General features: G+C 44.8%; 2 protein-coding genes across 2 annotated transcripts; both read left to right on the top strand.

Moving 5' to 3' along the window:
- The first annotated feature begins 226 nt into the window (after positions 1 to 226).
- On the top strand, positions 227 to 25,339 carry Txndc12 (thioredoxin domain containing 12). Its single transcript, XM_041651568.1, has 7 exons — positions 227 to 506; positions 10,395 to 10,455; positions 16,069 to 16,121; positions 18,988 to 19,061; positions 21,070 to 21,139; positions 22,512 to 22,595; positions 24,620 to 25,339. The coding sequence occupies exons 1-7, from the start codon at positions 410 to 412 to the stop codon at positions 24,697 to 24,699; spliced, it is 519 nt and encodes a 172-aa protein (XP_041507502.1). The 5' UTR covers positions 227 to 409; the 3' UTR covers positions 24,700 to 25,339.
- Positions 12,126 to 13,943, top strand: Kti12 (KTI12 chromatin associated homolog). The gene has a single exon (XM_041651567.1). The coding sequence runs from the start codon at positions 12,397 to 12,399 to the stop codon at positions 13,462 to 13,464; it is 1,068 nt and encodes a 355-aa protein (XP_041507501.1). The 5' UTR covers positions 12,126 to 12,396; the 3' UTR covers positions 13,465 to 13,943.
- Positions 25,340 to 26,213: the final 874 nt, after the last annotated feature.

Raw genomic sequence — 26,213 nt, 5'->3', positions numbered from 1 at the left:
TAATAATTTGCTTTTCGAATATTTAGTGCAGTGGTCCTTGGGAGGGAAGGGCTAGGCTGGAGGTCAGACGCAATTAACAACGGTTTTCCCGAACTCGGCCCACCTTATGCTGCTGTGTCCCTTAGACCTAGACATCCAGGATTTAGGGAAAGCAAACTCAAAATGTACTACCCCCATCTTTCTGCGTGATCTGCACCTTTAAGCTTACTACTCCATTTCAAAGCGGACCCCGGAGGCACCGCCCACATCCGTCTAACATCACTTCCTTCAGTGTTTGGGAGAAAGAAAAAAAGAAAAAAGAAATCTGGGAACCCGGGGGGTTGGCCTGAGCGGCGATAGGAGAGCGGACCGGACCTGCTGCTGGGAATCCTGTGTTCTTTCAGTTCCGTGGCCCTGTGCAACTACCACCATGGAGATGTCGTTTCGTTTCGAGGCCACCTGTTTGCTGTGCTGCAGTTTCCTGCTCCTCATCACTTCTTCAGATGGTCGCACTGGGCTTGGAAAGGGTCAGAACTCGTTCCTATCGTTATCTTTACCGACCTCGGGTCCCCTTCTCGTCCTAATACTCTCGCCGAATCTTAGGCCACACCAGATTTCTTTTTATCTTCTTCCTCAGCTGCTCCGGGGGGATTTCTTGGGGTAGGGAGTACCTACCTGGTGGGAGAGGATAGAGGGAAGTTGTACTTAAGGGCGCTCTTAATTCTTGGTTTGTAGAGATATGGCCCTTAAATTAGGACTAGGCTGTTTTAAGAGTCCAACACGTGTAGTATTGGGCGCTTGGGGAAACTTTCTGGAACTGTCCACCTTTACGCCTGAAGAAATAGGGTCTCTGGTGACTTGTGTGTGTATCAGAGATTACCGCTTGGGTTTGAAGATCTCACCACCCCCAAGACCCAGCTCCCGACTACCCGGGAGATGCAGAAGAAAGAGCCAAATGAAGGCGAGGTCTTCTGCTAGGTTACCGACAGTTGTCTCTGGTGTAGCTCAGCTAGTGTGTGGAGGAAACGGACTTTTTTAGATGGAGGCATCAGTGTTTATGAATGAAAGTTAGGAAGTGTGAACCCTCTACTCCATGCTGTTACCTACATCTTTCTAAACTTGAATACCTTCTCGTCAGTTCTTTTTTGAAAGCTGAATTGGATAACTGGATGAGATGTAAATGGATCCCAACCCTGCTTTGATTATTTCTGATCTTACTGTATGGGTTCCTCCTGCCCCTGCTGCTGTGGTGGGGTGTGTGTACGTATGTGTGTGTATTTAGTGTGGTATCTGCCCACGTGTGTGCTGGTGCATGGCACACATGAGTAGGCCAGAAGACGACGCTAAGTGTTTGCCTCTTCTGCTTGTTCTCCACTTAGGAGACAGGGTGTCTCATTGAACCTGAGCTCACCATTTAGGTTAGCATTCCTGTGAGTTCCTGGGATCCCATCCCCCATGTCTGGAGTTACATGCATGAGTTGCCATGCCAGACTTTTATATGGTTACTTAAAAATTGAACCCAAGCCCTCTTGTCTTCACAACTATTCTTATCCTCTGAGCCATCTCCAGGCCCAATCATACTGTTTTTAATTTTAAAAGATTTATTGTGTGTGTGTGTGTGTGTGTGTGTGTGTGTATACGTGTGTCTCTGTATATGTGTGTGTGCGCACGTGTGTAAATGTATGGTCCAAGTAGGCCAGAAGAGAGTGCAGTTCCCCAGGAGCTGGAAGTACAGGCCTGACATGGATGTTGGGAACCTCTGGAAGACTAGCATGTACTTTAACTATTGGGCCATCTCTCTATCCTGTTTATTCGTTTGTTGGTTTGGTTTTTCAAGAAAGGGTTTCTCTCTATAGTCTTGACTGTCCTGGAACTTGCTTCGTAGACTAGTCTGGCCTGGAACTCACAGAGATCCACCTGCCTCTGCTAGGATTAAAGGCACGTGCCACCACTGCCAGGCTGTTGTTTTTGTTTCTTTCTGTTGGTTTGGTTTGGTGTTGGTCTGGTTTTTCGAGACAGTGTCTTTCTGTGTAGCCCTGGCTGTTCTGTATCTTGATCTATCGATTAGGCTGTTCTCAAACTTAGAGATCCTCCTGCCTCTGCCTCCCAGGTGCTGGAATTAAAGTTGTGTACTACCACTGCCTGGGCAATGAGTTTGAGTAGAAATTGAGTAGACCTGTGTTAGTATTGATTTTTGATTACCAATCATATTTTGGTCATTGACTTGGAACTAGAGACGTGGCAATAAAGAGAATAGACCAAGCGCTTGCTTTTGTTGAGTGTGTATTCCAGTCAGAAAGAGGGTGAGAATAGGCTAGGTCATAACAGATTACTGAGAGAATTTCAGCTTTTATCTTATAAACTTGTGGTAGAGTAAGAAGTTAAGCTGAGGAGGGCAAGGGAGCTGCTGTTGACTTGAGTTAGGAAGGTGAGAAAAAGCTTTTCTAAGGTGATGTGTGGATGTCTATCTGTCAAGGATGTGATACACAGCGCAGTGAGTCCTATTGGGTCAAAATGTTTCAAATATTGGTAATCCTGCTGTAAAACAGACTGTCCTGTGTATAACTTACATATAGATTCTATGGATTAAGATTATATCATACTGGGGCTGGAGAGATGGCTCAGTGGTTAAGAGCACTGCCTGCTCTTCCAAAGGTCCTTTTGTTCAATTCCCAGCAACCACATGGTGGCTCACAACCATCTGTAATAAATAAATAAATTAATTAAAAAAAAAGATTATATCATACTTACCCCACCTCAAAAAACAAACAAACAGAAAAAACCCAAGTGCTCCCTGAGGCCGGAGTTCCCAGGATTTCTGACCAGTATTGTTTCTTCTGGGATGTCTAAGGAGCTCCAGCTCTTTCCAGAAGATGCCTTGGCTCTTTGCAGAGAGGAAAGATGGAGTGACCATCCTTCCTACCCTCCCCCAACAGTTTTCACTGTGAAGAGCAAACACTGCAGTGTGGAGTGTGCACTATACTGGGATTATTAAGGCCTAGATTTTAATCTTGGTCAGGTCGTTTAGCCAGCTCTGGTCTTCCCCTGGTGACTACTTATTAAGGGGGAGGTTGGGCTAGAGATGTGTCCTGAGGGCCTTACAGCTCTAACATCCCAATGTCTGAAATCACTGTTCTCTCAAGACTAGAAATCGCAAATGTCTCACCCTTGAAGAGAAGCATGACTGGCGTTTACTTCTCCTCTGCTGCCTTCAGGCACTGCTCTGTGCCTTTTTTCCTACAGCGACTATTTTCATTCTTACAGTAACTCTGTGAGGTGGGTGATATTTTTCTTGTCATCCCCATTTCACAGATGAAGACTCTAAAATGAGGTGTTGGGAGTTAAGTGGACAGCAGGAAGATGAGTCCCAGAGCCCATGTCTGCACCACTGTGGCCTCCAGTGTAGAGGAGGAAACTAGCCACTCTCCCGCTCACAATAGAAATCGATGATTTCAATCTCTGGATTTAAAAGTTGGCACAATAACACTCCATGCCCTGTTTTCAGCCACAGTCACGTCAGGAGACATGTTTTTGTTAGCTATATTTCGCGTTTATGCAAACGATAGAGGTTCTGAGCTGCAATTCCAGCTCAGCTTTCTGACTGCAGACCTCTCTTGGCCAGGCTGTTTGTTACTCTACCTTTCAGGTACAGTGTTCCCTGTCTCAGCCTGGCTGCCAGCCCTGACACTTGACCTCTCGTTATTTAGTTTTCACCAGCTGGAGTGTGGGTTAATGTTCTTCTAATGTCTTTAACATGGTTTTTAGGACAAAGCTTGGACACGGACATAGTGTCCAATAGTGGGTTTGGAAATGGCTTTGCCTGTGTTAGGCATCGTCTCTGGAAAGAGCTGTTGGCACGGGAGCCTTTAGCTTCCTTTGCAGATACCTGGCATGAACTGTCTTGCGGGCGACACCTTAGGAAACTGGACTGCCTTCAGAGGTTCCGAGCTGCCGTGGCCAGGAGTATGGGTGCTTAAAACTGTCCCTGTATAAGTTCTTCTTCAAGGGGAGAACAAAAGCAAAGCAAAACCCTGCAGGCGTTGTAGAGCTGAAGCATTCTCGAGGTGCATTCCCTCGTTCATTTATCTGGGGTTCTCGAGGTGCATTCCCTCATTCTTGTATCTGGGGTTCTCGAGGTGCATTCCCTCGTTCATTTATCTGGAGTTCTCGAGGTGCATTCCCTCATTCTTGTATCTGGGGTTCTCGAGGTGCATTCCCTCGTTCATTTATCTGGGGTTCTCGAGGTGCATTCCCTCATTCTTGTATCTGGGGTTCTCGAGGTGCATTCCCTCGTTCATTTATCTGGAGTTCTCGAGGTGCATTCCCTCATTCTTGTATCTGGGGTTCTCGAGGTGCATTCCCTCGTTCATTTATCTGGAGTTCTCGAGGTGCATTCCCTCATTCTTGTATCTGGGGTTCTCGAGGTGCATTCCCTCGTTCATTTATCTGGGGTTCTCGAGGTGCATTCCCTCATTCTTGTATCTGGGGTTCTCGAGGTGCATTCCCTCGTTCATTTATCTGGAGTTCTCGAGGTGCATTCCCTCATTCTTGTATCTGGGGTTCTCGAGGTGCATTCCCTCGTTCATTTATCTGGAGTTCTCGAGGTGCATTCCCTCATTCTTGTATCTGGGGTTCTCGAGGTGCATTCCCTCGTTCATTTATCTGGGGTTCTCGAGGTGCATTCCCTCATTCTTGTATCTGGGGTTCTCGAGGTGCATTCCCTCGTTCATTTATCTGGAGTTCTCGAGGTGCATTCCCTCATTCTTGTATCTGGGGTTCTCGAGGTGCATTCCCTCGTTCATTTATCTGGGGTTCTCGAGGTGCATTCCCTCATTCTTGTATCTGGGGTTCTCGAGGTGCATTCCCTCGTTCATTTATCTGGAGTTCTCGAGGTGCATTCCCTCATTCTTGTATCTGGGGTTCTCGAGGTGCATTCCCTCGTTCATTTATCTGGAGTTCTCGAGGTGCATTCCCTCATTCTTGTATCTGGGGTTCTCGAGGTGCATTCCCTCGTTCATTTATCTGGGGTTCTCGAGGTGCATTCCCTCATTCTTGTATCTGGGGTTCTCGAGGTGCATTCCCTCGTTCATTTATCTGGAGTTCTCGAGGTGCATTCCCTCATTCTTGTATCTGGGGTTCTCGAGGTGCATTCCCTCGTTCATTTATCTGGGGTTCTCGAGGTGCATTCCCTCATTCTTGTATCTGGGGTTCTCGAGGTGCATTCCCTCATTCTTGTATCTGGGGTTCTCGAGGTGCATTCCCTCGTTCATTTATCCGTTAACCATTGCCATTGAGGCAGGAAGCGGGGTGAATGGCTCTGACTGTGGATGCCACCTGCATTCCAGGCCTAGCTCTGCCTCTCACAGGCATGTAACCCTGGGCAGGCTCTTTTACCTGAGTTTCCTTAACTGTAAGAAGAAAGGATAGAGTTAGCACTTCATAAGGTTATTTTGAGGAAAAAATAATAATACCTGTAAACAGTAAACAGATTTTAAAAACCGCTGTGCTTAACAACACATTGTCAGTATTGGTTTTGTTATTGTAAGCGCTTACATTTTTCATCTCCTTGCATCTCTGCTGCATTCAGGAGAGCTGGTTACCTCCTGCCTGTCTCTAAGGTTGCTCTTTTAATCTAGCCATTGAAGTTTTTAAAACCTGAGCAAACAAAAGAGGGGCCTGAGAGAGGGCTCAACAGAAGCGCTTGCTGCACAAGTGTTTCGACTTAGGTTTGACTCCTGGAACCAACACAAAAGCGAAAGCAGAGAATTCACTCCGTAAAGTTTTTCTCTGACCTCTACACAGGTGCAATGGCAGGTACTCCCACGTGCACACTTGCTCGCATGCAGTAAGGAAGAGAAAGGAAAGATAGAGCAGAAACTACAGTTTACATATGTGCCCTTTCTCCTTCCCGTTTCCTGTATTAGCACTGACATGTTTACTCCAGTTGATATTACAATTCAAGGCTGCCCTGGAATGAGCTCTGTAGACCAGGCCGGCCTCTGCCTCCCAAGTGCTGGGATTAAAGGTGTGCGCCACCATCGCCCGGCCTTTTCCTGATTTAGATTTGATAGTTTCTTTTGTGATTCCATGAGTTATTTCTCTAAGCACTTCATTTGTAGTTTTTGTTCTGTTTTGTTTTTAATTCTGTGGTCGATAAGCTAGTATCTAAAGTCCTCATGGTCTAACTCACTCTGCTTCTGATGATTTGTTTGTGCGCATGTGTGTGCATGTGTATATGTGTGTGTGTGTGTGTGTTTAAAGCAATTTGTGGATTTATGGTGGTAAACTCACAATGGTTGTTCATTATTAACTACCTTAGAGCTCTAATTCCTAGGGGAATGTTTCCCTCTAGAAAGGTTTCATATTTACTGAGGGTCTGGGCAGGTGGGGATGAACTGGATTTTGGACCTAGAATTCCTCTAGTTTTCTTTTGTGAGTCTCAGGCTCATCTCTAGTTTGCCACGTCATAGGAGGTGTTTGCTTTTGGGGCGGGTGACCTCACCTCTGCTTGTCCTTCTGACTTCCAGCTCACTTTGTGTTTGCGGAGAGATTTCCAGTGTTGCAGTGAGTCTACTCTGAAAGTCCGTTTTATCTGGGATGTCATTGTTGTGTGGGTGGGTGCCGCTGCAGGCTCTTTAGTCAGGCTTGCTGCCAACCCCATTGTCCAGGTTTGAGGTGTGTGAGTAGTGATGATAAACCTTCCAGCCCAGGGCATCCTCCCAAATTCACTCTCAGTGATTCACTCATCGGGATCAAACTTTGGACCTTAGGCCGGTGACACTCCCCCTCCCCCTTGGCCCATCAACATGGGAAAATGATGATGGTTAGTTCGGATATTGCTCCTGTGTGTTAACACTAGTAAGTTTTTGTTTCCCCGTGGTAGAACACAGATAACAATTAGATTGTAATTCATTTGGGGGAAATAAATTTCTGAAATACGAAGGTAGTGACTGAAAAGGCACGAGGCTGGATGTGAAGTCCCAGGTTAGTAGTGAGATAACCTGGGCTAACTTGTTGGCTTCCCCGAGCCTCAGCTGTAAAGAAAAGCAAAAGCTACTCCATACACTGATGTTCATATGCTGACTGTGTTAACGTTTTTCTGGTTTTTGTTTGCTATTCAGCAATAAGCTTATGAGAGACAATTATTATAGCGATTTGAATCCTGAGAAAACGGAAATATAGAGAGGGGAAATAGTGAATTATTGTCAAGGTAACATGAGTTGGCTTGTAAAATATGCTGTCCACATGTTAATAATAGCAGACACAAGGAACATCACAGGAGAGAGGGCAAAAAGGGTAAAGGCCAGAGGATGGGAGGGGATGCTATGAAATACTGTCTTCTGGACATGACATAGCAGTTGTACCTTGAACTCAGCATCTGTGGCTGTCTGCAGAAGGGTCTCACAAGGCCCCACTCCCCTGTGAGGAGAAAGAACCGGAGTTGCCACAGGACACAGGACACACCAAGACTGAGTTCGCAGCACAAAGGAGATTTATTTTGTGCGAGATGGACAAAAGGCAGGGAGTGGCCGGGCAGTGGTGGTGCACGCCTTTAATCCCAGCACTCGGGAGGCAGAGGCAGGCGGATCTCTGTGAGTTCGAGACCAGCCTGGTCTACAAGAGCTAGTTCCAGGACAGGCTCCAAAACCACAGAGAAACCCTGTCTCGAAAAACAAAAAAAAAAACCAAACAAAAGGCAGGGAGTAAGAGACAGGAGGTAGATGACAAGAGAGAAGAGGAAAGGGGCCAGGGGGTTGATGTTTGACCTGGAGGTACAAAAGACAGATGTGGCCCACAGGCAATGACAGTGTCTAAAGGGAAAAGGGGAAACCCCATGTTAGGATGAGTTGGTTTGTTTTAATTGGGCATGTTAATTAGGATTTTAAATTAAGAATTTAATAATTTTCTTACTAAAAGAGTCGAAAGGGAACTTTTGATTGCTGGACTTAAATACTTTGATAGCTGGACCTTGGTGGACAGCCTCAGGAGGAGGAAGTGGCCAAATAAGGGAATAGAACTTGGTGACTACCTTCAGGAATGTAAGCTATGGCTTAGCAAGGAGGAGAAAGGTGAAAGACAAAACCTGTCAGAGTGCTGTTTACCATGGGCTTGTTAGAGCCCTTCAATGGGTATATAACTTAATGGTTGCTGGAGAAGGCGTCATTCCTCAGTGGTGTAGCCATTAGTAAGATGCCCTTGCTCAAGTAAATAACCTCCCAGCCATGCTCTTGAGTGCAACCCTAACTAAATGGGCACGTACACAAATAGGAGGAGGACTTACTAGGAAGAAGGGCATTAGTGGGAGGGGAAAGGATAAAAGAGGATAATAGGTACATGAAATTTGAAAAAATAAATACATTTAAATCCTCGTTTGTATAGTGGTGAGTATCCCCGCCTGTCACGCGGGAGACCGGGGTTCGTTTTCCCGACGGGGAGTAAAAATAAATAAATAAATAAATTTAAATAAATAGCTATCATTATGATCACTAACATTTTCTGGAGAGAATATAAGATTTTCAAAAACTCTTATGGAGTACTTGCATATGTACTGCTAAGTGCTAGGGAAACAGGAAAAGATGCAAGAGGGGAATTCCCCTTGGAGTAAGGAATGTGGACACAAATGGTAACGGATGTCTGGAAAATGTGGTGGTTGGGGGGAATGGAGTGGTTTGAGAGCAGGCCCTATCAGAAGACATGCTCTCTGGGCTTTCTGCCTCAGTGCTGAGCTGGAGGCTAGCATGGGGAAGAAAGGCCAAGGTGGACCAATTACGAAAACGCCTGGAGGGGAGAGAGAACAGTGTTCTGGGTAAAGAGGCAGAAATGCTTCTGTGTCTTGGGTTTTAAGAAAAGTGTAGTGGTGGCGCACGCCTTTAATCCCAGCACTCGGGAGGCAGAGGCAGGCGGATCTCTGTGAGTTCGAGACCAGCCTGGTCTACAAGAGCTAGTTCCAGGACAGGCTCCAAACCACAGAGAAACCCTGTCTCGAAAAACCAAAAAAAAAAAAAAAAAAAGAAAAGTGTAGAGTTAGGTTGCAAAAGTGAGTGGATGTTTCTGTTTGTTTGTTTGTTTTTAAGACAAGGTCTCTTGTGTATACTTCAGCTGTCCTGGAATTCTGTGTACTCCAAGCTGGCCTTGGAACTCACAGAGATCCAACTGCTTGCTCTTCTCCCTGAGTGCTAAGACTAAGGGTGTGCACCATCACACCCAGCTAGGTTTTTTGTTTTGTTTTATTTGGGATTTTCAAGATGGGGTTTCTCTGTGTAGCCTTGGCTGTTGTGGAACTCTGTAGACCAGGCTGGCCTCCAGCTCTTACAGATGTGCCTGCTCTGCCTCCAGAGGGCTGGTATTAAAGGTCTGCGCCACCACTGCCCAGCCAGGTCTTATTTTCTTATTGAAGCCTTTGTAAGCGCTTCTTTTATTCTTGGGACACTAACTCTGAAAATTTTCTTACTAAGCACTAATGTAATTGAGAAAGATCATGGGGTCCAGGGAAGTGGGTCAGTGGCTAAAAGTGCTTATCACAAGTCTTGTCAAGCTGAGCTCAGTCCCTGGGACCCACACGGTGGAAAAAAAAGGACAACTCTTTTTACTTTCTTTTTTTAAGAAAAAATTTTTTTTTTTACATTTATAAGGTTGTATTTTTTTTAAGTGGGTTATGGTGGGGAAAAGGAAGAAGGGGAGAAGAGTAGAGAGAGATAAACAGGGGGTAAGGGGAGAAGGGAGAGACAGAAGCTGCTGAGAGAGAGAGAGAGAGAGAGAGAGAGAGAGAGAAGAAACAAGGGCCAACCCTTGAAGGTTGTCCTCTGATTTCCACACAGAGGCTGTGATATATGAATGCCCAGATAAATAAACGAACATAGTTTTAAAAAGAAAAAAAAATCTGGCAGAATTGTGGAAATGACCATTGATGTCCCTACCTGAGCTCACTTATAGTTCCTTATATCAATATTCAGAGGTAGAAATTAGTGTCTTGACTTTCTAGATGGTAAGATTGGCACTTAGATGGCTTCATTCAAACCCCACACACTTAATGGGAAGTGGAGTTCCAGATCTATGTCTTTGTGACTCTAAAGCCTAGAGTCATTTCAGTGATGTGCTCTCTGTTTGTGCTGTAGGACAGTCTCATTCATTCTTACAGTATTGTTGGCCCAGCATTTCATGTCATTGTTTAATCTCCATGACAATCATTAATTAATGGAGATGGTGTCATCTCCATTGAGAGGCATGGAAAAAACAGGCTTGGGGAGTGTGATGATTCATGGTTTATACCCAGAGAACAGTAAGCTAGGTGTTTAGCACCAGGCTCTTAGCAGAGAAAAGCTGTTTTGTTTTTCCTGTTTGTGGCACCATTACAAACATGCCTCACTTCCTTCTGTGCCTATGCTCTGGATGTTTATAAGGCTCTTTCCTTCTAGGCTTTGGAGATCATATTCACTGGAGGACGTTAGAAGACGGGAAGAAAGAAGCAGCTGCAAGGTATAAAACGTGGTGTCGTGCCATTGACAGTGACAAAACTTTCTAGCCATTAGCTTAGCATTGCTTTCAGGTGAAGGGCCATGTTAAGGCCCCACAAGAACTAAATAATACTCGGGAGGCAGAGGTAGGTGGATCTCTGTGAGTTCGAAGCCAGCCTGGTCTACAGAGCTAGTTCCAGGACAGGCTCCAAAGCTACAGAGAAACCCTGTCTCAAAAAAAGCTCAGCATGTACTGTGTACCGGGTATTAGATAATCTCAACCAACTCATTTAGTTTTCGCATTTCCATGAAGTATGTTCCTTTTTTTTTTTTTAGCAATATGAAATTAAGCCACTCAACAGTTAATTTGTCCAAGGTCACGAGTTGGTATAAAGTAGAGGTGAGCATCCAACACCTCTTTAGGTTCTTTAACTACAGAGCCAGAGCTCTCAACCCTAAGTTATACAGGCTACTATCCTAAAGCTAAAATGGTGTTGTGTTTCAGGTCTGTGTACAACAACCCAGAGCACAAGGCCTGGGGGAGGAGGCGGAGGCCGGGAACTGTCAGTTTTACATGGATGGGTTTATTTAGTCTTCACAGCCTCTGAGATTGGTACACCTAGGAAAGAACTGTTACATTTTATAGAAAAGAAACCTAGATACAGAAAAGTGAAGCTACTGTCCAGTATTTAAACTGCTATTAAATGGCAGAGCCAGGACTTTCATTTCTCTACTAGTGTATTGGAGACTTACTCTGCCCCAAAGTGTGTGTCCTCCATGATATCACAATACCGGCACAGACATGCTCACACTTACACTTCTACACCTACCAAACTAGTAATTGCTGTTCCAGAACAGATCCTACAGCCTCTTGACACTGGGGTCTCAACCTTCTGCAATAGAATTGCCAAATTTAATAATAGAAATAAAAGATGCCCAGCTAAATTTATAGTTTACACAAAGGAAAATAGAATATGTCTATGCAGCTTAATGCGATTTTAAAAAAATCTTAAATTCAGATTTAATTGGGAAATCTGCATTGTACTTGACAACCTGTCCAAGATGAAAATTCCCATTAGTCTTTCAAGTTAAATAAATAATCCTAGGGGTCTGGAGAGATGGCTCAGTAGTTAAGAGTACTGACTGCTCTTCCACAGGACCCGGGTTCAATTCCCAACACCCAACAAGGCAGCTCACAACTGTCTGAAGATTCAGTTGCAGGGGATCTGACACCTTCACACCAATGCATATAAAGCAAAGTTAAACAGACCATAAAAAATATTAAAAAATAAAATAATAAAAATAATCCGACCCAAGGATATAGCTCAGTGTTAGGGTGCCTGCATGAGGCCCTAGCCCAGCACCCCTCTCCAAACAAATAGAGACAAATTCAAATATCAAACAAGTTTCCAACGAGTTTTCTGGGCATCTTTCCACTTCTATTCTTCACACTAACATGGCTACCTGTAGCATTTTTTACTGTGTGTGGGCACTTAATTCTTCCAGTTAAGACCCTCAATTTCCTTAGGGGAACAATTTTATGTTCATATCATATTACGGAAAGATGTTGACGATTGAAATAATTGTTGTGAATAAACATTTACTAAGAGCTACTAGCTGTAAGAGAAGTCCTGACTAGAGACGCTTCCTTTGTAATTTGCTCTCTGTGTGCTAAATGTGGTGCTAGTAATTTTGTGGGATGCCCATTAAATCCTAATTAATGGGCATCTTTGGCGCCAGGGCAATCATATTTTCTTAGACCTATAACATGTGGTGTAAATAACTGATGCCATCTAATCTCCCTGTCTCCTTTCTGAGAAATTTGGTCCTTGAACTGGTTGGTTTGGCATTCCCGTTTCCATAGAAACAAGCGCGCTTGTCGGAAAACAGGACGTTCGGGTTTCACTTCCGGTTCACGCCGGAAGTTGACTCGACCGTCCGCACATGGGTGGCCCTAGGGAGGATGCCGCTCGTGGTGTTTTGCGGGTTGCCGTCTAGCGGCAAGAGCCAGCGGACGGAAGAGCTACGCCGGGCGCTGGCCGACGAGGGCCGAACGGTGTACGTGGTGGACGACGCTTCGGTGCTGGGCGATCAGGACGCGACGGTGAGGGCGTACGGCGACCCTGCCGGTGAGAAGGCGCTGCGTGCGGCGCTGCGGGCCGCGGTGGAGCGGCGCCTGAGCCGGCAGGACGTTGTCATCCTGGACTCCCTCAACTACATCAAGGGCTTCCGCTACGAGCTGTACTGCCTCTCGCGGGCCGCGCGCACGCCGCTCTGCCTGGTTTACTGCATACGCCCGGTCTGGCCGAGCCCTAGACCTCAGGGGGCTGAGGCCGCTCAGAACCGCGACCCGGCAGCTGTCAGTGTGAGCTGGAGGCCGCGCGCCGCTGAGGGCGAGAAACCTCGGGTGGCCGGCGCCGTGGGGGAACAGCGTCCCGCCAGCCTGTTAGAAAATGGGGCGGCCCTGCCGGCCCTCCCCAGGGAACTGGAGCCGGAGGAAATCCTGCCATCAAGTCCTCCAGCGGGTGTAACTCCGGAATCCGAGAAATCTGTGAAGCCTGCTTCCAGTGCCTTTCCTCCCGAACTTCTGGAGTCCTTAGCGCAGCGCTTTGAGGCTCCTGATTCTCGGAACCGCTGGGATCGACCTTTGTTCACCGTGGTGGGCTTTGAAGAGCCATTGCCCCTGGCTGAGATCCGATCTGCACTGTTCGAGAACCGGGCACCCCCGCCCCATCAGTCTACTCAGTCCCAGCCCCTGTCCTCTGGCAACTTTCTGCACCAGCTGGATCAGGCCACGAACCAGGTGTTGAGTGCCGTGATGGAAGCACAGAAGGGCGCCGTACCCGGAGACGTGTTAACACTTCCTGGCACCACGGAGCACCTCCTGTTTACCCGGCCCTTGACCATGGGGGAACTGAGTCGTCTCCGTCGCCAGTTTATTTCCTATACAAAAATGCATCCCAACAACGAGAACCTACCTCAGCTGTCCAATATGTTTCTAAAGTATCTGAGCCAAAATTTGCCCCAATAGAGGCACTGGGAGGCGGCGATGGTTCCTGTCTAAATTGCACTGTACTTTGTCCGGGAAGAATAGTGTGAAGGTCTACAGATCCTACTGTACTAGGATTGCTAAGGTTGACTGATTCAATTTCCTGGCCACCGCTGTGCGTGTCGTGTCACGCCTGTGTGTATAGCATAAGCTAAGGCATAGGAGTAGTAGCTCCAGAAATCTCAGGTGGGCAGTTTTTCTTTGGACTCTGCCTGGGGATATTACATTTGGATGGAGGAGAATTGTTTTAAGTCAACTGTGAGTAGAAGACGATACAGTTTTGTAAGGCCCTTTCATACTACAAAAAAAAAATATATATATATATTTGAGTATAGTACTTCTTGCTATCTATTCTGCATCATGGAACACAGATACGTTTTTTGTTCTGGGGAAACTGATATTTGTATAAGACAACCATTAGTTATTTCCTCTAATAAAAGTTTTCAAAGTTGTTTGCTGGACTCTTAATGTAATTTAATGTTCTCACTGTAACTTAATACTTTACATGAGTCGTGGCATATCTTTGGCTGATAGTGTTTTTTATATGAGAGGCTCAATTGCTTGGTCTTTATATTTTGGCACCTTCCATAGCAATTGTACTTCATCATATTTCAAGGCAAGCATCACTAATCTTAATTTTGTTGGTAACAGACAGTAAATACTGGATTCCCGTTATCCGTATAATTTTTCAGACTTGGCTTTGGTCTTGAGTAATTTTTTGTGTGGAATGCTTAATTGGATGAAGGGTGGCCGTCACAGAGACTGTGGAGGATTAACTAGCTGCTGGGAGAAGGTGCTTTTGGGAGACTGTAGAAAAGTTAGTATTTGAAACGTAGCTGTAGAAAAATGGTCAGCAAACGTGTTCAGTCTAGATGACTCTTGTAAATGAAGGACACTGCAACGTCCAAAAAGAACACTGGTTTGGGAATCAGTCTTTTTGTTAGCTTATGGCAGAACTTAAGTTTCATGTGGTCAGTTAATATCGGGAGTCTTGATCTTTCTGGGTGGGGCTGGGGATTGAACCTAGAACCTTGTACAAGATGGGCAAGTGCTCTGCCATTGAACTACATCACAGATTAATGTTTTCATTTCTATGAGACCATTAACAGTATCCACCCTAGATAAGTGTGTTGGAGTATGCTTATAATCCTAGCACTCAGGAGACTGAGGCAGGAGGATTGCCATGAGTTTAGGCCAGTTCAGGTTACAGAGTTAGAGACCCTAAATCTAAAGTAAAATCACGATGAGATGGCCAGGCATGCATCCAAGCCTAACAAACTGTCCAACTTCAATCCCCAGGACTTACACCATGAAAGGAGAGGACCTCTGATCTCCAGTGTACTTGCTCTCTCCCTTCCTTGCTTGCTTGGTCTCCCTTCCTCCCTGGAGCGTGCAAAGCTCGCACACACTGAAATAAACATAATTATTACGCCAGGCGGTGGTGGCACACGCCTTTAATTCCAGCACTCAGAGGCAGGCAGATCTCTGAGTTCAAGGTCAGCCTGAATATAATTATGTTCCACACTCCAGGAAATTATTTACTGGGGTGGAGGTCTCACTATGAACCCTTAGTTGGCCTGCAACTCATTATTTAGACCAAACTAGCGTTCAGATTCAGAGATCAGCCTCCAGACTGCTGGCATTAAAGCCATGTGTCATGATGCCTGGCTCATAATTGTAATTTTTAAAGTTTCTCCCCTAGGGTTTATGGGGCTGTGTAGTTTAATGCATCATAGTTATGGTCACCTACATCCTGCCATCTACGTACACTTGTCCTTCTCATGTGGTTTATAAGCCTTTACAGACACCAAAGTCAGAAGTCAGTCCATTCAGAGTCTCAGTACGCCTGAGGTGAGGTAGATGGTAAACTAACGCTTACTAATCATGTACAATAGCACTGGTACATAGTGAATACTGTGTGCTTGATGTCAGTGATACTGGATGTGTTGGATATAGGGGAGGTAAAGACAGCTGAGAACACCTTGTCTCAGGAATTCTAGGTGTAATAGAGAAGCGTTTTACCCACTGAACCATCTCCCTCACCCTATTGATAATTTGTTTTGTTTTCGAGACAGGGTTTCTCTAGCTTTGGAGCCTGTCCTGGAAACTACCTCTTTTAGACCAGACTGGACTTGAACTCACAGAAATTCGTCTGCCTCTGCCTGCCGAGTGCTGGGATTAAAGGCGTGCGCCACCACTGCCCAGCTCCTATAGATAATTTTTTTCATATCAATAATTTTGTATCCTTATTTTATACTTAGCATATTAATGGAAGGTCTTTATTTACATTTTCAGCTATTATGTAATAATGACTTTGAGATACAGAAACATTCAAAATATTATAATCTGATGTTTTTCTTCTATTCCACCTTTTTTGTTTCTACTTTTAAAGTCCAATGCAGGATTTATGGAAACAGAATTTATAGTAGTTTTTTTCTGATATCATCCATTAAATAGTTGGATTATTTTATAGTTGAAACCATACAATAGAAACATTTCTGTGCAGTACTCTGACTCAGTGAACTGATGGTTTTGTTAGCATGCTTTTGAAGGATTCTACTAGAATATAATTTCTTTGTTTTTAAGTGGCTTGCCGCTGATGGTGATCATACATAAGTCTTGGTGTGGAGCTTGCAAAGGTAAGTACAGTTGTTCCCCCCTGACGTTAGGCTTGAGATGTCAACATGTTAGTGTTGGTGCTGCCAGAGCACTGCTGATTGCTGTGAGCAATACCAAAGAAATATGACGCGGGATGGGAAGAGTAAGATGCAGTTACGTGGTATATGGAATTAATTGTGTTAATGTCTCGGGCAGTACATCTAAGCAGAAGCTGAAATGGTTTAGGGAAGGAGAGAAGCAATCAGAACTGGAGGATACTTGCCTGTGGCATGTATTCTTTCTTCCTGCCATGTTTAGAAAGAAGTACAGTTGGGCATGGCAGCTTCCAGTAATCCCAGCACTCAGGAAGCTGAACAGATTGGCACAAATTAGAGGTCACCTTGGACAACAGAGTGAATCCCCGTCTCAAAAATAAGATAAATAAGAAGAGTGTACAAGCCAAGTGCTGTGCATGCCTGTAATCCTAGACCTTGGGAACCTGACGCAGGAGGATCAGAAATACAAGGATAGCATGAGTTCCACTGAAAGACCCTGTTTTTTCTTAAGCTTTTAAAATTTTCATTGAGTTTTCTTTAGTACCCATTTTATTGTTTATATCTTATTTTGTGCATGGGTATTTTAGCTGCATGTATGTGCGTGTATCACACTTGTGCTTAGTGCCTTCAGAGGACACAAGAGAGTAGATTCCCAGGAACTGAACCACCCTGTGGATCCTGGGAATCAAACTCGGGTCTCTGCAAGAGCAGTGAGGGTTCTTAACCACTAACCATCGCTCTGTCCCAGCATTTTATTTGTATTTATTGTATGGGTGTTTTGTTTTGTTTTGCTTTGTTTTGAGACAGGGTCTCGTGTAGCCCAGGCTACTCTAGATCTTCTGTCAGGGTACTGTGCATACTGAAAAAGCACTTTACTAACTGAGCTCCACTCCCAGCCCAAGAGACCCATAACAACAACAACAACAAAATAAAAACTTAGAGGTGGTGTTGGCCTCCTTATTCCAGCACTTGGGAGGCTGGAACCTGAGAACTCCAGTGAGGTCCGGGATAGCCTAGGTCTCAGTGTGAGGGTCAACGCCCTCCCCCCAGCAGCTAACATTGTGGTTCCTTTTTCAATAGAAATTAAATTGAAATATAACTAAAAAGCAAACTGTGGGAGCCATGAGATGGCTTATTAAGTAAAGACACTTGCTGCACAAGTCTGGCATCATGGGTTTGATTCCTGGAACCCATGTAAAGATAGAACCGACTCTACATAGTTGTCTTCTGACCTCCATGTGTGCTATATGGCACATGCATACACACACATACACACATATACATATATTTATATAATATATAATTTATATATACACATATTTACAGTGTGGCGGTCAGAGTACAACTGTGGGAGTCCATTCTTCTGCCATGTGGGCTACAGGGATTGGACTTAGGTCATCAGGAGTGCAGTGGGCATCCTTACCCACTGAGACATCTCTTCAGCTCATAAGTATTTTTTTTCTTTTTGCTGAGACAGGGTCTCGCTGTATAGCCCTGGCTATGCCAGAACTTGCTACGTAGACCAGGCTGTCCTCAGCCTGACAGATCCTTCTGTTGTGTCCTTGATTAAAGACTTGTGCTGCCACTCCCAACCCCCCATTGTTCTCATCTCATAAATGAGAGTCCCAGTTGGGGTCACATCACAGTACAAGTGCTAGAAGCAGGGTGAGCATCTAGGTGCCCAGTTCTTGTTTTATAATTGCATTTTTTTTTAAAATTTGTTTTTATTACTAATTAGTGTTGTTTGAGACATATCTCATTGGGTGGTCGTGGCTGGCCTGGAACTCAGAGAGATCCACCTATCTCTGAGTCCAGAACTCTGAAAATAAAGCCATTATGCCTGGCTTTTTCCTTTTTCTTTTTCTTTCTATCTTTTTTTGAAACAGGTCTTGCTATGTTACACAGGTTGGTCTTAAACTCAAGTAGTTCAAGTTACCCTTCTGCCTCCATCTCCCCAGTAGCTGGGTCTACAGCTATTGTGCATTCTGGGGTTTTTGTTTATATTATTTGTTTTTTAATTTTAATTGTTTTTTGTTTTAATTGTGTTTGTGCATGTTGAGACATGTACATTTGTGTGCATGTGGAGACTGGACATGAGCTTTGAATTTTTTTCCAACTGGTTTTCATGTTTACAATTTCATTTTATTTATTATTGTGTATGTGCTCACGTGATGTGTGGGTGAATGCCAGAAGACAACTCCGATGTTCGGTTTTCTCCTTCTACCTTTTCATAGATTCTGGGGATCAAAGTCAGGTTGCCAGGCTTGCACATCGGGGCCATATTGCTAGTCCCAACTTTGTTTTTTTGAGGCGAGGTCTCTCAGTGGAATCTGGAGCTACCAGATTAGGTGATGCTGGCTCAGCCAGTGCCAGAGATCCACTTATTGCTGCCTCCTGGACGGTGCAACTTCATGCTACTGTGCCGTGCTGTTTTCGTGAGTGCGGGGAATTGAACTTTGGCCCTCCGGCTTGCATGCAGCGCTTTACAGACTAGGCCATCTCCCAGCCCTCATTGCTAGGTTTTTAGATTTAAAAGTTTTAGTTATATGAGTTAGGTTAGTGAATACCTGACCTATCAATGGGAATTAGTGATGTTTATACTCATTAGTGTTTGGGTATAATAATGTCTCCTTCATTGTGAAATCTTTTTTTTTTTTTTTTTTTTTTTGGTTTTTCAAGACAGGGTTTCTCTGTGGTTTTGGAGCCTGTCCTGGAACTAGCTCTTGTAGACCAGGCTGGTCTCGAACTCACAGAGATCCGCCTGCCTCTGCCTCCCAAGTGCTGGGATTAAAGGCATGCGCCACCACCGCCCGGCCTCATTGTGAAATCTTTTCATTTTTTTTCTCCCTAGCTTTAAAACCCAAATTTGCAGAATCTACAGAAATTTCAGAACTGTCCCATAACTTTGTTATGGTAAATCTGGAGGTAAGACTTCAAGAGTTCCCCCTCCCCATGTTCCCTGTGATCTTAAGGTACTGTTTTAGATTAGGTATAATGTGATCTGGGTAGAACTGTTGTTTTCTCTTGACTACTAAGGCTTACATGAAAGATGTATTAGATAAGCCATCCAGCATTCAGAGAGGAGGCAGGAATGGAGAAGTTGAATAAGTTCCTAAAATTTGGAGTCTTTTCATCCTTAGCGTTTGACTGTGATAGATTTTAAAGTTTCATATAGCTCTTCTATAGATGGTCATATAGAGAGGCTATAACTTCTGAAAATTGTGACTCAGCTGAGCACCTACTGCATGCTTGGCTGAATTAGCCTTTCCTGTTTCCTCATGAATTCTGTACCTGATACAGAATTCAGATCTTGTGGTCCTGAATCTTAGACTATCAAGTTTTGGGCTTAGAAGGGATTGTTTAGAGGTCGGGCGGTGATGGTGCATGCCGTTAATCCCAGCATTCGGGAGGCAGAGGCAGGCAGATCTCTGTGAGTTTGAGGTGAACCTGGTCTATGAGAGCTAGTTCCAGAACAGGCTCCAAAACTACACAGAGAAACCCTGTCTTGAAAAACAAATAAATAAAACAAAAACAACAACATAAAAAAAAAAAAATCCCAAAAACCCAGAAGGGATTGTTTAGGTCATTGGTATTATTCCCATCTCATAGAAAGACCTGAAATCAAGTGTGTGATTTTGTCAAACTCCTAAGAGCCTAATACACGAGAAAATACTGTGAGCAAGGTGTGCTCCTTTCCAGCCATACTCTTCAAGTGTGGCACCATGTAGCACTTTATCATGATGCTTCCAGACATGAGTTTCTTTAAGAGATTGTTTGCTTAAACATACGTCCAGCAATCTTCTGAACATGTAAAGAGGCAACATTGAAGCATCAAGCATGTAGTTAGTGGATAGCCCACTGCTAATTAAAGCAGTTTAAATAAATGCTATGCTTTTTAAATATACAATTTATTTTTATTTTGTGTTCATTGTTTTTTGAGGTTTTTTTCCCTCATGTATGTCTATGTGAGGGTATCAGAGGCCCTGGAACTGGAGTTACAGACAGGTGTGAGCTGCCATGTGGGTGCTGGGTCCTCTGGAAGAGCAGCCAGTGCTCTCTCCAGCCCCCATAAATGACCCTATTTAATCCCTGTAATGGGAACCTTGCTGTTTATTTCCCTTGAACACTATCTCCTTACTTTCTGGGGTAAACTGGATTTTTTCACTCAAAGAGGACAAGAGGTCTCCAGTGAATTCCCAGCTTCAGGAAATGCAGTCACGGTGCCACATTATCCACTCATTCAGGAAGTACTGTGTGCGAGTCAGTGATAGCGGATTGGGAGTGCACGGTGAACAAAACAGAGCTCCCTCACTGGAGTAACATTCTAGCATGGGAAAGCAAGCAAAGTGAAATACATCAGATGCTGTTTAAAGCTATAGCCGAAAGCTAACGGCAAAAGAGATAAGGTGCCTTAAAATAGGCACCTAGGAAAGAAAATTATATTTGACTAAAACTGAGAAGCAGAAAAGGGATGAGCCTGATGGACGGTGGGGAAGTGTGTCCAGGCAGAGCGAGTCCAGAAGCCCAAGTTATGAGTGTGTCGGGTTTGTTGAGTGACGGTAATAAGTAGATTAATGAGGTTAAAGATGCCTGAACAAGGTAGAACGTGAAGTTTAAGAAGTTCTAGGGGAACCAGTTGGTGGTGGCGCACACTTTTAATCTCAGCACCTGGGAGGCAGAGGCAGGCGGGTCTCAGTGAGTTCGAGGCCAGCCTAGTCTACAAAGCAAGTTCCAGGACAGCCAGGACTATTATACAGAGAAACCCTGTTGAAAAACCAAAAAGAAAAAGAAAAAGAGAAAGAATAGAAGAAGTTCAAGGGGGACATGGGCGGGTCACATAGAGCCTCCTGGCCTGAGCAAGCCTGGAATCCTCTGTAAGGCTTTGAAGAGAGGAAGAATATGTTCTCATCGAAGGATGATTTAATCTTAACAGGATGAAGAGGAACCCAAGGATGAAGATTTCAGCCCTGATGGGGGTTATATTCCACGCATCCTTTTCTTGGGTAAGGCAAACGAACCTCTTGGGTGACCCAGGATAAGAAGTTGGTAGAGAGAAATGTTAAGCATTGGAATTACACTGATGACAGACCGGACTGTCCAAGAATAAGGGACCTGGGGCAGGGCAAGGTGCTGCGTGCCTGTAATTCTACTTTGGAGGATAATGTGTTTGAGACTGGCCTAGGCTACAGAGAGATCTTGAGGTAGTGGTGGTGGGAAGAATATGAATGAGAATGAATAAACTTTTCCCCTAGATAACTGCTTTTATAGGGAAGCCATAAAGAGTATGACCTCCACCAAGTCATTCATAGTCATTAGGACATCGCCCCATATCAAAGGCACTACTAGGATAGATAGTTTCCACCCCTGGGTCTGTGTGCAGCAACCAGTGGAATAGCACAACCAGGCACGTGTCTTTCAACTTTTTTGTTTGTTTTGTTTTTTAAAGACAGGGTTTCTCTGTGTAACAGCCTTCACTGTCCTGGAACTTGCTTTGTAGACCAGTCTGGTCTGGAACTCAGCCACACCTAATTCTACTTCTGTCTCCCAGGTGCTGGGACAGGTGTGCACTACCACACCCGGCTTTGTCTTTCTACCTTTCTTACAGTGGTAGCACACAACTGTGATCCCAGCTCCGGAAGGCAGAGACAGGAGGGTCAGGAATTCAAGGCCAGCCTCCACTGGAAATTTTAGCTAGGTGGTGGTGGTGTGGGCTTTTAGTCCTAGCCCTGAGAGACAGAAGCAGGGAAATCTCTGTGAGTTTGAGGCCAACCTGGTCTAAGTTCCAGGACAATCAGGGTTACACACAGAGAAATCCTGTCTCAAAGGAACAAAAACAAACAAACCAAAAAACCATAGGAAGTTTTAGGCCATCTCAGAATACATTAAACCCCATCTCAAAAAAAATCCGAAAATTGATATTTTCATACTGAAAATTTTTTTGCCAGATTTAATGGATGATATAAATAGAGAAATGTATAATTCTTGGGGGGTGGGGAGGTAAGTGAAAGGAATGGGAGGAGGGAAGGGAGTGGAGACTTAGATTGGTATGTATAATGAAAAAGGATGGTTTGCTTTCTTTTAAAAAAAACAAAAAGGAAAAAAATGGAAAAAAAAAGAAATGTATAATTCTGTCTTTATCAAGCAAAAAGAACATCCAGAGAGGGAATAGCATTTGCCAAGGTACAGGATGGAAATGGTTAGCTATGTTCAAAGAGGCACATCGATTTTTTTTTTTTTTTTTTACGATTATAGCATGAAATTCCAAAAGAGTGTGGTGACATAATGAACTGCAGAGCTGGGTCTTGTCTCCTGAGGGCCTAGTGTACCAAATGGTGTTGGAATTACTGCAACCCTCTCCCCATTTGTCTTCGACAGATCCCAGTGGCAAGGTGCGTCCTGAGATCATCAATGAGGGTGGAAACCCCAGCTACAAATATTTCTACGCCAGTGCCGAGCAAGGTGCGGTTCTGAGGGGTGGGAGGCAGAATGGTTGAGCCCAGGCAAGGTCTGGGACAGGAGTCCAGCTCCGTAAGCCTGTCGGCTAACTATCTCTCACAGGACTAGCTTTTGGCGAGATTCTATAGCAGAAACAACTGAAAGATAAAACTGAGCCTTTCCCCAGCTGCTTAGACTGCAATGGGAGAGCTAATGACTGGCTAAAAGCTGACGGACCGAAGCTTACGGAGGTCGTTACTGGCTCCTGGCCTCGGTTAATAAGTCAGAGCTGGATTTGGTTTGTTTTGGTTTTCCATTATGCCTGTACTGTTCTTGTAAGAATCCAGAGGATAAGGAATGCAAGCTGTTAGCTAAGCAAGTCAAAGCAGTTTCATAGATATTAAACAAAATGGACAGACAATATAAGAATTTGTCTGGCTCTGGCAAGATGGCTCAGTGGGTAAAGGCACCTGCTGCCAAACCGGACGACCTAAGTTCAAAGGAGAGAACTGACTCCTGCTAGTTGTCCACTGACCTTTCCACAGGTGCTGTTGTATATTAGTGCTATTACACACATGCTCAAAATAAAAAATGTATAATGTGTCCCTAGAAAGACACAAAGACTATTCACACCGTGAAGATGAGCGTGAATGGAGTAAGACTTGCTAGAAACAGGTAGCTTGCGTGCAGAGTGATTTGTAGTCAGCAAAAAAGGGAAAAGCGTATAACAGGCTGAGGGAATGGCATTAGGGCATTAGCACAGAGCGAAGGAAGGCTGACGTCTCTGCCTCTCTTTTTGGTCTCTTGGTTCTGAAGCACTGTCATTCTAGGGTTGGAATTGATGTCCTGTGTTGTCACTGTGTTCCCTCTCCCACCACCATCTTTAAAGGGTAGTCCCTGGCTAAGTTGCCATGGTATCACCTATTGTTAGACTACCAAGTCACTGATCACATCGTATCTGTCCTTGGAACTCTTATTCCTAGAGTGGAAAAGGGAAAAGATAGAGCGTTGTCCTGTGGGTAAGAAGGATGCACCCACCTTAACAGTGCAGGAACCTGGAAGTGGCGTTAGATGCAGACTTTCCACACAGAGAAGGGCAGTGGGGCTTTGAGTCCTAAACTCGTGTCTCTCAAGATTCACCTCCTGTTTAGACTATGCAATTGCTTTTGTCTTCTCCACACTAACACAGTCCAAAGGTAAGCAAGCACAAGGCTTTTCCCGGAGTCCTCACAGCTGAGTTGGCATGAGACTGGAAACATTCAAACCTGGCTATACCAAAAGCATAAGTAACACATAAAGGGAAAACCTAACTATATTAGCTACTTTAATGAGCACATATGGGTTTCCAAGAGTCCCAAGACAGACTGGCTCAGCCCAGCTCCTCCCTTGCCATTTTAGAGCTGCCACTCCAGGGCACTGACGTCACTGCCCTCCTGGAAGTGCAAATGAGCGCTTAGGAGGGATTCCAGAGATGCACAAGGCGCGTTGTCCGCCTCTGTCTTTCCTTTCTTCCCCTACAAACCTGGCTTCTTCCATTATAGCTGGTTAATAGTAAAAATGACAAGCCCTTCAGTAAAGATCCTACGATCATTTCCTCTCGTGTGTGCACATGCGTGCGTGTTTACTCATGCCTCATTTCTCTCCAGGGAATGAGGTGAATGCAGCAATCACCCCAAAGGCGTCAGAGGGGCAGGGCAGCAGGAGGGTGTTCCCTCTTCCCTGAGTGTCACGTGAGCACGTGCAGTCACGATGGGGTCAACAGAATGCTAGAAGGCTAACCAAAGTAACACCTAGCATTTCTATAGATCTTACTAGTTTATGAAACACTTGTATTGTTTAATTTCCGCAACAGTCAGATGTCAGCGTTCTCTCACTTTGTAGACAGGAAGGGAAAAGAAAGACATGATAGGGCTGAAATCCAGAAGCAGATCTCGAGTCCAGGTCTTACGCTCTTCTCATATCTCTCCGAGAACATTTGAAGTCTATGTTGTGCCATGTCAGGTACTAACGACGGCCCGTACTCACCCTGTCCCTTACCTCTCTTCCAGTTGTTCAGGGCATGAAGGAAGCTCAGGAGAGGCTGACAGGTGATGCCTTCAGAGAGAAACACCTTCAAGATGAGCTGTGACATGAAGGAGTGTTCTGGAAGAAAAGCAGCAGGAATCCTGAGGAATCACCCAAAACAGTTCAACCACCAGGAAACCGAGCTTCTACCTACACTGGCAGGAGCTCTCACTGTGGAAGAGGCTTGCTGCTGAAGCAGGTCCATGCATCCAGCAGCATGGCCATGTCTTCTGCTCCCTCTCTCCTAAATAGCCATTCCTTTGAATGTAAAGGATAAAACTGTCTGGTACAAAACTTGAGCCACTTGGAGATTTGCTCCACGTCAGTATTTGCCTCCTCGCCCGTTTCCTCCTGCTGTGCTCATGCTGAAGTGAACGGAAATGGGAAGTAGCTTTTCTATAGTGTTTTTAAAGACGTCATTCTCCTTTTCTCTTGGTGATCATCCTGGGCTTCTTCCTCAATTCCTGTGGCCTTCCTTCTCTGTGCAGGCCTCCCTGCTCGCACGAATGTGTGTCACAAACAGCCGTGTGCTGGGACTCAGCCCCAGCTGGAAGCATGCTTTCCCCGTTGCTGTTAGAGAAACCCAAACCTTCAAGCCCTGAGTGGAGCCATTTTGTCAATTCATCAACTGTATTTTTGTACTGGGGTTAAAAGAAAAGATAAGATATTAATTATTTCACTAAGCTTTAATAAAACTTTAAACAGAAAGATGCTGTGGCGGCCTTTCGTTATTAGCGTATCATAGGCCGTTTCTTTCCTGAGTTTATTGTTGAAAGACCTCCGGAGCGGGGAGACTCTCACTCAAGTCTCGGGATAACACAAACCCCCAGGAACTTATGAGAGACCGTCCTTGCTGCAATCACATGAGGTTTATTGACAGGACAGGAACCAGTGCACTGGGGCCAAAACTCATTTCCCATGCAGGGGTGGAGAGTTCGACCCCGAGTAGCTGGGAGAAGGGGTATTTAAGGGAAGAAACCACAACCCAGTAATCCAAAGGAGGTAGGGAGTGCGTCATTGGAAAATTCTGAAAATACCAGTGATCATTGAAAAATTCCGAAAATACCAGTGATAATCACAAAGGGGTAACTCCCTGTTTCTCAAGATTATAATCTAACTTTATCTTCAGCTGGTTCCTGAAACAGAGTCACTGAACCAGCTAACCTAGATTTTTGGCTTTTCTCTTCCTGCTAGATTTTTGGCTCTATTTTTCCTACTAGAGGGGTCTGGATTTATCCGGGTCTTTCATTGTGACAGCCCCGTAGCTTGACTCCTTGGCCTGTGATGTAGTCCATCTTCCTTGCCTTTCCCAGACTCATCTTTTCAGAGCACTAGTCCGTGTCACTCCCCTGCTAAAACCTTTCCTACCTTTCCCATGTTACTCCCTTTAAGATGCTAAGGCCTTTGGACTGCCAGGCATCTCCTGCTTGCTTGCTGCTTGCTCCTGGTATCCCTGGGAAAGGTGCTATTGTAACCTTTGTTCTATAGAATACTTTTGATTTTCCTGTATATGTGTGCATCTGTGCACATGTGTGCCTCGTACATGCAGTGCTTATGGAGGCAGAGGAGAGCGTCAGA

This window comes from Microtus oregoni, unplaced genomic scaffold, assembly GCF_018167655.1.
Source record: "Microtus oregoni isolate MIOR12 unplaced genomic scaffold, Mior012 000005F_ref0000423, whole genome shotgun sequence".
Classification (NCBI taxonomy): Eukaryota; Metazoa; Chordata; class Mammalia; order Rodentia; family Cricetidae; genus Microtus; species Microtus oregoni.
This window is presented reverse-complemented; position numbering and strand designations above follow the sequence as displayed.

Coding starts and splice junctions, on each gene's coding strand:
- Txndc12 (XM_041651568.1), top strand. CDS start 410: ATGGAGATGTCGTTTCGTTTCGAGGCCACCTGTTTGCTGTGCTGCAGT. Junction 507..10,394: donor TCGCACTGGGCTTGGAAAGG/GTCAGAACTCGT, acceptor CTTTCCTTCTAG/GCTTTGGAGATCATATTCAC. Junction 19,062..21,069: donor TTGTTATGGTAAATCTGGAG/GTAAGACTTCAA, acceptor TAATCTTAACAG/GATGAAGAGGAACCCAAGGA.
- Kti12 (XM_041651567.1), top strand. CDS start 12,397: ATGCCGCTCGTGGTGTTTTGCGGGTTGCCGTCTAGCGGCAAGAGCCAG.